Raw genomic sequence first — 12,926 nt, forward strand, 5'->3', positions numbered from 1 at the left:
AATTAGCATATTGAGACCAGGAATAATCGAAAATCAACGAATCGAAAAATCGAAAATCTAAGGATCGAGAAACCAAAAACTTGAAAATTGGGTGAATCAAATATTCCCAAAATCGTAAAATCGAAAATCTAGATTTCGAAAAATCGATGATCGAAAAATTGCAAAATCAAAAAACCGAAATATCGAAAATCAGATACTCGAAAATTAGAACATTGAGATTTGGCATATCGAAAATCAAAGAATCGGAAATTCGCAAATTCGAAAATCGAAAGATCCAAAAATCGAAAAAGCGAAAATAGAGATTTCAAAAAAAAAATTGGAAAATCGACAAATCGAAAAATTGAAAAATCCGAGTTGTATACGTGTCCTTGTTTTTTCTTGTGACTACTTTTCTTTTGTGTTTTTTATTGGTCAATTAAGAACGAGTCACCCCATTTTCTAGAAAATGTAATCCGCACGTCTTTATATGTATAATAATGATAAATTAAGAATTATAATATCCAGAACATTTTGTTCGATTGTGGTTTAATTAATAATTTTAGTCCTGTGTTTTGAGAAGACAAACTCATTCAAATCAAACTAATTTCTACGTGACATTCTTTCGATGTATAATCATAAACACTTGAGCGTCACATTGCTATTATCTAGTGTTGAAGGACAAGAGTTGTTAAAGATGGATTATTTTAAGTTCAACATGATGAGTCAGCAGAATCTGACAACGGACTGTCAATCAGTAGCGTTACATGCAGACTTCAGAAGGGGGTGGTTTTTATTATATTTATTTTTTTTAAACGTAAACAATAACGCACGGAAACATAAACTTAAGTGAAGCGAATCGCCCTATGTTTCTATGAAACTTCAGACAATGTGAAGGTTTTTTAGACAGAATTTCCCTCTCTTCTGAAGTAAAGTCCAAGAAATCTTGCTCCTTAAACAAATTATAAAATTTTGGGGAATTTTATTTTTTATGATAAACACTATAAGTTAAATGAATAACAGTCACAGTTCAATTTGGACTTTCAGTCTGCATCCCTCCGGACAGGGTACTCTAAGCCGGAGAAACGGATCTCCAAAGTCTCTTTTGAAATAAATAATACTCCGGTTAATAGTTAAAAACAAATAAACGGTGTTTATCCCCACCAGGCTACAAAGGATTTATAAAATTTATCGGATATAGAAAAAATACAAGAAAGAAAATAGAATCTAGTCAAGGGCGTCCGGGACTTCTTTGGGTCCTGGACAGGCGGCGTCCCTGAAACAGTAATAAGTACTTACGGGTTGCTATGGTCGTCGGTAGTACCGGCACCATCACTCGCAGCGTCTGAATGTCTGTTTTCGGGTGTCGCGTCGGCGCGGCTGTCAAGAATTAACCCCTGCCCCTTATCACCTATTTCTTCGTACTCTAGGGGTAACGAAACGTTTGCGCTCGGGAAGTAAAAACGAAGTGAGGTCGTTTGAGTTTTAAAAACATTGTTTTTTCTGATCTTAGCTTATTTACAGAGAACTTAGTAAAATTTTAAAGTAATCACTTCGTTAGTTTTGCTGATTAAATAAACAACAAGAGATAATAGATCGATGAAAAATATATGTTCGTACTTTTGGACATAGTATAGCAAAAAAGTGATCATGGTCACGATAAAAAGTGCATAAGCTTAAATTTCTGGATTATAACCAGTTAACCTTGATGCAACTTTCGTGTCTTATTCAACTTGTTTCGGACAGAATAATAATTGTGAATTCGTCTGCTACTTTTTTTGCCTTCCTAATTTTTAAAATTATAATGTGGCAACTTGTTACCTTGACATGAATGCAGACTATTGCAAGCAGTCGGTGTAAATTTCATACGATAGTCGTAGCTGTTAAAAGTATTTACATATGATGCATATTGTTTCAAACATTTTTGCTTTAGTTTGTACATTATTTTTTGTCTACAGTTTGAAATGGTTGAAACGCAGTCTCAAAAACTACATAATTTTACAAAAATTATCTGGACCTCCACGTCAAGGATTCATTTTCGGAAACGTCTCGTATTTGTGTGAAAGTTCAGGTGAGTGGCAATTTTCACTTAAATAACCTGAATCAACGCACTTTCGCAGACGTCGTTTTCAAACAACTAAGAGAAGTGGGGCGAAATTTCTACCCGATTTACAAGTTCTTCGTTCTTCATGAAATAGGAGCGAACGTTTTAAGCCCTGAAGATATCGAGTTAATTTTGTCCAATCCCGTTCACAACGAAAAAGGAAAATTCTATAAGGCGCTCCATAGATGGCTCAAATCGGGTCTTCTGACCAGCAATGGCGAAAAGTGGCAAACACGCAGAAAAATTCTAACACCGGCTTTTCATTTCAATATTCTGCAACAATTCGTGGTGGTTTTCAACGAAGAAGCACAAAAGTTGGTACAATCAGTGAAACATGACTCTAGCGTCAACGTAACAGAGCTTATGTCAAACTTCTCCTTAAAAATCATTACAGGTAACATTTGCGATTCTTTTCTTTTCATTTTTTTTATATTTTGTATTTATAGAAACAGCAATGGGCACAAAGCTTGAGTTTCAAACACAGCGAGAACAAGAATACAAGAAAGCAATCCACGAAAGTGGCAAAATCCTTCTATATAGAATCCTCCATCCGTGGTTTATCGAAGATGTGTTCAATTTGTTTAGTCCGCACTTTTTCAGAGAGTGTAAACTATTGAAAACGCTGCACAACTTCACTAGACACGTAATTAAAGAAAAGGAGAAGAAATTTGAAGAAATAGGGTTAGTGGAAGACTCAGATAGAGGGAAGAAACCTCTAGCCATGTTAGATCTTCTTTTCCATGCTAAAAAACAAAGAATTATCGACGTGGAAGGTATTCAAGAAGAAGTCGACACTTTTATGTTTGAAGGACACGACACGGTTTCTGCAGCCTTAATCTTCACCCTCATGCTTCTGGCAAACAATAGAAACATCCAGGTAACAAAAAAAAATCAAAAAAGAACTCATCAAGTCATCAATGTATTCTAGGAACGCATCGTTGAAGAAATGCAACAAATCATCGACACAGAACCCACCTACAACGATTTGCAAAATTTGAAGTATATGGAACGATGCATCAAAGAAAGTCTTCGTTTGTACCCAAGCGTTCACTTCATTACGAGACATCTAGGGGAGGATGTAACCACCCACAGCGGATATTTCCTTCCAAAAGGGACACATGTAGCCGTTCACATTTACGACATTCACCACAATCCTGACATTTATCCTGATCCCGAAAAGTTTGATCCTGATAGATTTCTTCCAGAGAATTGTCAAAAAAGACACCCTTTTGCCTATATACCGTTTAGTGCTGGGCAGCGAAACTGTATAGGGCAAAAATTCGCCACTCTGGAAATGAAGGTTGTTCTGTGTGCCATTTTGAGTAAATTTATACTGGAGCCTGTGCATGCTCCAGAAAACGTTGTACTTTTAGCGGATATCGTTCTACGGAGTAAAGATGACATTAGAGTTAAGTTTGTTCCTAGGTCATAATGTCACGAGTGTTAAAAAATTATGTATTATATAATGATATAATAATGTGTAATTTTTGAAAAATGTTTTTCTGAGGTCAATCGAAGCTCGAAAATTTTTTACGAAATACGGTTTGTTTTGACGTTGAGACAGATATCATATTTACACTTTAATGATTAGCGTTAATTAAATTCTCTACATTATAATAAAACGCGATTGTAAAACAATTATCTGTGTGTCAAGGTAATGAAGTGTATCGTCAATGTGAAGATTATTTGCTAAAGCGAGGACAAAGCAAATAGTACAAGGGTGATAAAAAACACTTTGGTGGGGAGGACACGCTATTTTTTTTAGCAAAATTTAAAAGATTACATTAAAAATAGGCCTGCAATAGCGTACACCATATCTAGAAAAAGGAGGCAGATAGAAGACAAATAGACCGACAAACGACAGATAGGCAGACAGACGGAAACTGGAAACCTATTTTTCGCGAGGAAACTAACGCTACGGAAGTAAAAACGAACACTTTTGTTTAAATTAACAATTCTTCACACAAAAAAAAATTGGTCGAAAGTTATTTTCCTTCCTTGAGCACAAGTCCACTTTTTCGAAAATCATTTGATTGACAAACATAGAAAAGCACAACCTGAGTAAGCAACATTTTTTTCATATTGGTTTCACAATTGTCGCTATCCTTTCTCTATCTGGTCGAGTGATTCCTTCCAATCGCCCTACGCATGTCCAACTTCAACACGATTGTTTTGTCTATGAGTTTGTTTAGATATACTGTTTCACCGCGACGTACGAAGTCACGGATAAACAAATGAATGCATGTGAAATTCTTACTAATAAACTCAGTTGCTAAATTGCCGTTGATAGTAACTTTGATGTTCAACTTTTGCCGTAATTAAAGGGGCTGTAGAAGAAAAGTGGAGGATTTAAGTTCATTACTAATGTCGAAATAAGTCTACACATATCAAGAAAAAAAGCCAAAATGTAAGCCCCGCCCACCCGCCCTATCCCAATTGTAATGAATTTTTTTATTCGTCGTGAGCCAAGGGGCCGGAGATTAACTGCAAAATCCTTATTTCTCTACGAGAAATTAAAAACATGTTTTGAGTGTCGGGTTATTAAAAAAATGCAATGGTATATTAAAAAATAAAGCAAAATATAAGCCCCGCCCACCCGCCCTATCTCAATTATGATGATTTTTTTTTAAACGTCGGGACCCAAAAGAGCGGGATTTAATTGCAAAATCCATATTATTTCTATACAAGAAATGATCATATAAGACATGTTTTTAAGTATCGTGTTATTCATAGAATACTACGTGTATTAAGAAAAAATTAAAACCAAAGATTAAGCCCCACCCATATCTGCCCTAGTCTAAATATGTAGTAATGAAGTTTTCATTCGTTGTCAGACCTAGGGGCGGAGCCTAATTCCAAAATCTGTATTTCCCTACAATTCCCTATCATTTTAAACGTGTTTTAAGTTTTTAAGAATAAAAAAACCATCACAATAGAGATGGGGTGGGTGGGCGGGGTTTATATTTTACTTTTTTTTCTTAATGTACATAGTATTCTTTGAACAAACGATACTCAAAAACATGTTTTTAATTTCTTGTAAAGAAATAAGGTATTTTGCAGTTAAACTCCGCCCCGCCCCCTTTATTCACGGCAAATAAAAAAAATCATCACAATTGAGATAGGGCGGGTGGGCGGGCTTACATTTTGCCTTTTTGTTTTAATATGTGTAGACATCTTTTCACAACACGGAACTTAAAACAGGCTTAAAATGTGAAATTTGTATTGGGAAATATAGATTTTGCAATTAGGCTAAGCCCCATAATTGCAAAATCCATATTTCCTCGCAAAAATATGCCATTTTAACTATGTTTTAAGTTTCTTGTTGTGAAAAGATGGTCATGTATATTAAGAAAAAAAAGACAAAATATAAGCCCCGCCCACCCGCCCTATCTCAATTCTGATGAAGTTTTTTTATTCATTGTGAGCCAAGAGGGTGAAGGTTAATTTCAAAATCCTTATTTCTATACGGGCAATTAAAAACATGTTTTTGAGTATTGGGTTGTTAAAAAAATGCAGCGTATATTAAGAAAAAAGGAAAATGTAATTCAATTCTGATGATTTTTTTAATCGTTGGGAACCAAAGGAGCGAAATTTATTCGCAAAATTCTTATTATTTCTCTACAAGAAATTATCATGTGAAACATGTTTTTAAGTATCGTTTTATTCAAAGAATACTACGTATATTTAAGCCCCACCCACACCTGCCCTAGTCTAAATATGTAGTAATGAAGTTTTCATTCGTTGCCAGACCTATGGGCGGAGCCTAATTGCAAAATCTATATTTTCCTCCAATTTCTTACCATTTTAAACGTGTTTTAAATTTTTAAGAATAAAAAAATCATCACAATGGAGATGGGGTGGGTGGGCGGGGTTTATATTTTGCCTTTTTTTCTTAATGCACATAGTATTCTTTGAACACACGATACTCAAAAACATGTTTTTAATTTCTTGTAAAGAAATAAGTATTTTGCAGTTAAGCTCCGCCACGTCCCCTTTATTCACGGCGAATAAAAAAAATCATCACAATTGAGATAGGGTGGGTGGGTGGGCTTACATTTTGCCTTTTTGTTTTATTATTTGTAGACTTCTTTTTACAACATGAGACTTAAAACATGCTTAAAATGGAAAATTTGTATAGGGAAATATCGATTTTGCAATAAGACTCCGCCCCATAATTGCAAAATTCATATTTCCTTGCAAAAATGTACTGTTTTAACTATGTTTTAAAATATAAGCCCCACCCACCCGCCCTATCTCAATTGTGATGATTTTTTTTATTCGCTGTGAACCAAGAGGGCGGAGCTTAATTGCAAAATACTTATTTCTCTACGAGAAATTAAAAACATGTTTTTGAGTATTGGGTCGATCAAAAAATACAACGTACGTTAAGAAATAAGGCAAAATATAAGCCCCGCCCACCCGCCCTATCTCAATTGTGATGATTTTTTTTAATCGTCGGGAGCCAAAGGAGCGGAATTTAATTGCAAAATCCGTATTATTTCTCTATAAGAAATTATCATGCAAGACATGTTTTTAAGTATCGGGTTATTCAAAGAATACTATGTATATTAAGAAAAAAATAAAAGCAAAAACTAAGCCCCACCCATATCTGTCCTGGTCTAAATATGTAGTAATGAAATTTTCATTCATGGCCAGATGTGGGGGCGGAGCCTACTTGCAACATCCATATTTCCCTACAAACATTTACCATTTTAAACGTGTTTTAAGTTTTTAAGAATAAAAAATTATCACAATTGAGACGGGGTGGGTGGGCGGGGTTTATATTTTGTCTTTTTTTCTTAATGTGCACAGTATTCTTTGAACACGATACTCAAACACATGTTTTTAAATTCTTGTAAACAAATAAGTATTTTGCAGTTAAGCTCCGCCCTCTTGGTTCACGGCGAATAAAAAAATCATCACAATTGAGATAGGGTGGGTGGGCGGGCTTACATTTTGCCTTTTTGTTTTAATATTTGTAGACTTCTGTTTACAACATGAAACTTAAAACATGCTTAAAATGGAAAATTTGTATAGGGAAATATCGATTTTGCAACAAGACTCCGCCCCATAATTGCAAAATTCATATTTCCTTGCAAAAGTGTACTGTTTTAACTATGTTTCAAAATATAAGCCCCACCCACCCGCCCTATCTCAATTGTGATGATTTTTTTTATTCGTTGTGAGCCAAGGGGCCAGAACTCAACTGCAAAATCCTTATTTCTCTACGAGAAATTAAAAACATGTTTTTGAGTATCGGGTTGTTCAAAAAATACAACGGATATTAAGAAAAAAGGCAAAATGTAAGCCCCGCCCACCCGCCCTATCTCAATTCTGATGATTTTTTTTAATCGTTGGAAACCAAAGGAGCGAAATTTAATTGCAAAACTCTAATTTTTTTCTATACAAGAAATTATCATGTAAGACACGTTTTTAAGTATCGTGTTATTCTGTTATTCAAAGAATACTACATATGTTAAGAAAAAATTAAAAGTAAAGACTAAGCCCCACCCATATCTGTCCTGGTCTAAATATGTAGTAATGAAATTTTCATTCGTTGCCAGACCTAGGGGCGGAGCCTACTTGCAACATCCATATTTTCCTACAAACATTTACCATTTTAAAGTTTTTAAGTTTTTAAGAATAAAAAATCATCACAATTGAGATGGAGTGGGTGGGCGGGGTTTATATTTTGTCTTTTTTTTCTTAATGTGTACAGTATTCTTTGAACACGATACTCAAAAACATGTTTTTAATTTCTTGTAACGAAATAAATGTTTTGCAGTTAAGCTCAGCCCCCTTGGTTCACGGTGAATAAAAAAAATCATTATAATTGAGAAAGGGTGGGTAGGCGGGCTTACATTTTGCCTTTTTGTTTTAATATTTGTAGACTTCTTTTCACAACATGAAACTTAAAACATCTATCTTTTAAGCGTCTTGTTGTGAAAAGATGGCTATGTATATTAAGAAAAAAAGGTAAAATATAAGCCACGCCCACCCGCCCTATCGCAATTCTGATGATTTTTTTTATACGTCGTAAGCCGAGGGGCGAGGCTTAATTGTAAAATCTTTATTTTTCTACGAGAAATTACCTTGTGAAATATGTTCTTCTTCTTTTCGTATACAAATTTACCATTTTAAACATGTTTTACCTTTCTTATTGTGAATTATTTTTTCCCAAAAATCTGGACGTTTCGGATGAAAACTCAATGCGGGATCATAAACTACATGTGTAGGACTATGTTATTCCATACAATTTAAAACCCATTTAATATGTGCAATTTTGAAGTGACGTCATCACGTTATTGGTGGGGATGATTAGACAAATTTTGATTAGTGTGTTACCATCTACATGATATTCCTGATATAAATAGAAAATTTAACAACTATCGGCCCAGTACTTTCGGAGGCTGTATGTCTAATAAAAATCGGGACGGGAGACGGACAGACAGACAGACAGACAGACAGACGAACCGACAAACGGACACGGGAGACTTATTTCTTCGTACTCTGGGGATCATGAAAGTTCGACAAAACGTAAAAGCAGAGGGTCGGCCGACGGCCTCTATTTCAACCGTAACCGGTAATGGCTTGCACAATAGATACGAGGGGCACTCAAGAAGTCTGAACTTATAGCATTAATCCAAATTTTTCTAAGTACCTCTCTTACGATTCAATAAAAATTGAACAAACTATTCGCAACAGATATATAAAACAGGAAAATATTTTTTTTTAGTATAGTTGTTAAACTCAACCCACTTTTACTAGGAAATATATAACGAAGAATTTAAACAACTTACTAAGTGATAATGTAATAGTAAAAATATTATTTCATCAAGCTTTTGTTTTGATGGACAAGAACTGCGAAGAAATTTGAACCTTGTTATCTTTCAGTTTATGAAACACACTTTGTTCTTGTGAAAAAAAAAGGTGATAAAGATTTGTATTATTACTTCCAAGGTCGTTGGACTAACTGACTAAGAGTATTATCAGTGGTTATTTTCCTTTTGAATCATAATTTATTAATACGCAAATGAGTATATCGCACGTGCAGATTCCAAATTTGCGAAGCCAGAAATAACTATATGATAAAAAATTAAGAACGTTTAAGATTTTTAAAGTACTTGATAAACTTTTAATACATTTTTACACTATGTGGAAACAGCAAATTTATCTTTAAAACCCTCGAAAAGTCCCTGAATTTTGCCGTATATAAATAGAAAACTAAAGCAAAAACATGTATGATTATTTTAGAAAACATATCATTTTGAAGTGATTAGTGGTGGGAGTCAGCACATCACCATAAAAGACGTTATTGGCAAATTGTTGTTATAGTGATCGACAATGCTTCTAGCGGCCACTTTTTTCATCAGTGTTCTTCTAATTGGGGGATTTTATCTCCTCAAACGAATTAAAACCCTTGCCTACAACTATGTCTACATGTCAAAACTACCCGGTCCTCCTCCGGACGGAATCTTCATTGGAAACATGTCATACTTGCAGACCTCCCCAGGTAAAACAACCCCGAGTGTAATAAAACCCTCATTATGCTCCTTGTAGAAAACTTATTTGTCAGGCTGAGAGAAGCCATGAAAAATTTCTACCCGATTTACAAACTCTACGCTTGTCATAAAATTGGAGCGAATATTCTGAGCCCGGAAGACTGCGAGGTAAAAACTAAAACTCATAGGGGTTGAATTTTAAACAAAGGGTTGTAGTTGATCATGTCCAATCCGGCGCACAACACCAAGGCCCAACTTTACGATCTTTTACACAACTGGCTGAACGACGGACTTTTGACTTCCAACGGTCTTAAGTGGCAAACCAGGAGAAAAATTTTGACACCTGCTTTTCATTTTAACATTTTGCAGGACTTTGTGCAGATCTTCAACGAAGAATCTCAGGAACTGGTGAACATTTTTAAGAAAGAATGTAAGAAGTCATACGTGAACGTGACACCTCATGTCACACAGTTCACGCTGAAAACAATCGCTGGTAAGTAGAAATTACGACCCGATAAAGAAAAAATCTATGTAATAACTAATTTCAGAAACCGCCATGGGTAGCAAACTGAACTTCAAAACCCAGGAGGACAACGACTACAAGCAAGCCGTCTACGACGTCGGCAAAATCCTCCTCTACCGCCTCGTCCACCCTTGGTTCGTCCTAAAATTCTTCAACTTTTTCAGCCCTTGGTACCTCCAAGAACGCAAACTCACCAACATCTTGCACGACTTCACCAAACAAGTAATCAAGGAGCGAGAGGAAAACTTCGACCACGACGCGCTGCCGCAGGAACAGCATGATGTATACTTAGGGAAAAGGCGCATGGCGATGCTGGATTTGCTCCTGTCGGCTAAACACAAAGACGGAATCATCGACAACGAAGGAATACAGGAAGAAGTTGACACTTTTATGTTTGAAGGGCACGATACGACCGCTGCAGCCCTCAGTTTCGCCCTAATGCTGCTGGCTTGTCATAAAGAATCGCAGAATTTGATTCTCCAAGAAATGGCTGAGGTGTTGGGGGATTTGCACAAGAAACCGAGCCAGAACGATTTGCAGAGCATGAGATATCTGGAGCGGTGTTTGAAGGAGAGTTTGAGGTTGTATCCGAGTGTCTTCTTCATTGCGAGGGCTTTGGGAGAAGATATGAAGACGTTTAGTGGATATTTATTGCCGAAAGATACGATTGTTATTATGCACATTTACGACATCCATCATAATCCGGATATTTATCCTGACCCGGAGAAGTTTGATCCGGATAGATTCCTCCCCGAGAATAGTCAGAACAGACATCCTTATGCCTATTTGCCGTTTAGCGCCGGAGCTAGGAATTGCATAGGACAGAAGTTTGCTATATTGGAACTAAAAGCTGCCGTTTGTGCCATTTTGGCGAATTTCGTACTAGAACCAGTAGACACTCCGGAAACTATTACTTTGATTGCTGATATTATTCTCAGAACGAAAGAGCCTATCAAAATCAAGCTGATTCCTCGCAGTAATTAGTCAGACAATCATTTTTAGCAACAATGTTGATTAAACAAATTAATGGTAATGACAGTGTAATTTGCAAATGGTGATAATGTCGGTGTAGCTTTATAAAAAAACTGGACAAATATAAACATTTTGAAAGTGATAAATATTTAATTTCTAGCACCTATAGACGAATGCAGTAATTGTGTAATCGCAGGTTATCGTGTTTTTCAAATTCACAACTTACGGAAAAACACAAAATCTTATCTGATTGTTTATAATAGAATGAAAGATTTACTAGACCCTCGATCAATACAAGTGACGTACTTAATGATTATCATTTTTAGTATTTACGCTAACAAAGCACTTGAAAAATTGCAAGTACAAAAATGACGTTATAAATAGGACACCCCCACTTTTTTAGTACTTGACCTCCAACTGAAAATTTGGACGATTTTTGAAATAATAAAAATAAGATCAAACCAGGTTTTTAAGATTTCTAAAATTTTGACGACTTTTTGGAAAATTAAATTAGAAATTAGTCGCAAATGTGGCACCTCTTTCCACACTGACGTTGTTTAGAAACTTCAGAAGCGATATTTTTTTATTTTCGACAAAATCAAGATGCCATTTTTTTTAATAAGACTAGTTTTTATATTTGTCAAAAAAATATTTAAATATCTAACGAACTCAAAAATTCGAATATACAAGAAATCAATGATGGCATTACTATTTTTTTTTAAATAAGGGACTTTTGTTTAGGAAAATTTAATGAAAAGGGATTTTTTATCACTATACTTAGACAACACATTAAAAAATGGGTGGGTGGGTGGGGAACTTCTATTTTTATTACAATGAAATATTTTTGTGGAAGTTGATTTTTACAGATGTGTTTGATCTGGAAATGACTTGATCTTGAATTTTGACGATTTTTATATAACGAGTATGAAATTTCAAACCATTTTTTAGAACCAACAATGTTTAACATAGAATTTGCGATCGGTAACAACACACAATTGTCAAGATTTCTAAAATGTTGACGAATTTTTGAAAAATTAAATTAAAAATTAGAGGTATCTGTGGACATTTTTTTACGCTGATGTTGTTTACAAACTTCAGAAGTGTTATTTTTTATTTTTGACAAACTCAGGACCGTAACATTCAAAAAAATTTTTAATGCCATTTTTTTAATGAGAAGACTAGTTTTTCTTATCAAAAAAATATTTAAATGTCTAACGAACTCAAAAATTCGAATATTCAAGAAACCAATGATTGTATTACTATTTTTTTTTTAAATAAAGGAAAATTTAATGGAACGAAGGTTTTTATTACCACAGACAACTCACTAAAAAATGGGTGGGTGGGTGGTTGGGGAACTTCTATTTTTATTACGATGAAATATCTTTGTGGAAATTGATTTTTATAGATGCGTCTGATCTGGAAATAACTTTCTTGAGCTCCAATTGGAAATTTTGACGATTTTTGATATGACGAATATGAAATTTCAAACCAGCTCTTTCATATTTTAGTGTCAGCAATATTTACCTAAATATGTCATGACATTTGCGGTCCGTAACAACAAATACTTTTCAAGATTTCTAAAATTTTGACGAATCTTTGGAAAATTAAATTAAAAATTAGTCGTATTTGTGGCACATATTTTCACATGATGTTGCTGAAAAACTTCAGAAGTGTTATTTTTATTTTCGACAACCTCAAGATCTCAGCATTCAAGGAAATATGTAATTGTCATGAAATTTCAAATCTGGTCCTCCATTTTTTAAAATCAACAGTGTTTAACATAGAATTTGCGGTCGGTAATAACACTAACAACACACAATTGTCAAGATTTCTAAAATTTTTACGAATT

At 34.7% G+C, this 12,926-nt stretch overlaps 2 protein-coding genes across 2 annotated transcripts; both read left to right on the plus strand.

The window, feature by feature from the left end:
- Positions 1–1,737: 1,737 nt before the first annotated feature.
- On the plus strand, positions 1,738–3,575 carry LOC135138860 (cytochrome P450 4c3-like). The gene is made up of 4 exons (XM_064068890.1): positions 1,738–2,047; positions 2,097–2,474; positions 2,527–2,957; positions 3,009–3,575. The coding sequence occupies exons 1-4, from the start codon at positions 1,876–1,878 to the stop codon at positions 3,510–3,512; spliced, it is 1,485 nt and encodes a 494-aa protein (XP_063924960.1). The 5' UTR covers positions 1,738–1,875; the 3' UTR covers positions 3,513–3,575.
- A 5,772-nt stretch (positions 3,576–9,347) lies between these two features.
- LOC135138852 (cytochrome P450 4c3-like) lies at positions 9,348–11,223 on the plus strand. Its single transcript, XM_064068879.1, has 4 exons — positions 9,348–9,593; positions 9,641–9,750; positions 9,799–10,075; positions 10,131–11,223. Exons 1-4 carry the CDS (start codon positions 9,425–9,427, stop codon positions 11,087–11,089), a joined length of 1,515 nt encoding a protein of 504 aa, XP_063924949.1. The 5' UTR covers positions 9,348–9,424; the 3' UTR covers positions 11,090–11,223.
- The last annotated feature ends 1,703 nt before the right edge of the window (positions 11,224–12,926 follow it).

Source organism: Zophobas morio, unplaced genomic scaffold (assembly GCF_036711695.1).
Source record: "Zophobas morio isolate AGI-343-1 ecotype UQ-CSIRO unplaced genomic scaffold, CSIRO_AGI_Zmor_V1 ptg000004l, whole genome shotgun sequence".
Classification (NCBI taxonomy): domain Eukaryota; kingdom Metazoa; phylum Arthropoda; class Insecta; order Coleoptera; family Tenebrionidae; genus Zophobas; species Zophobas morio.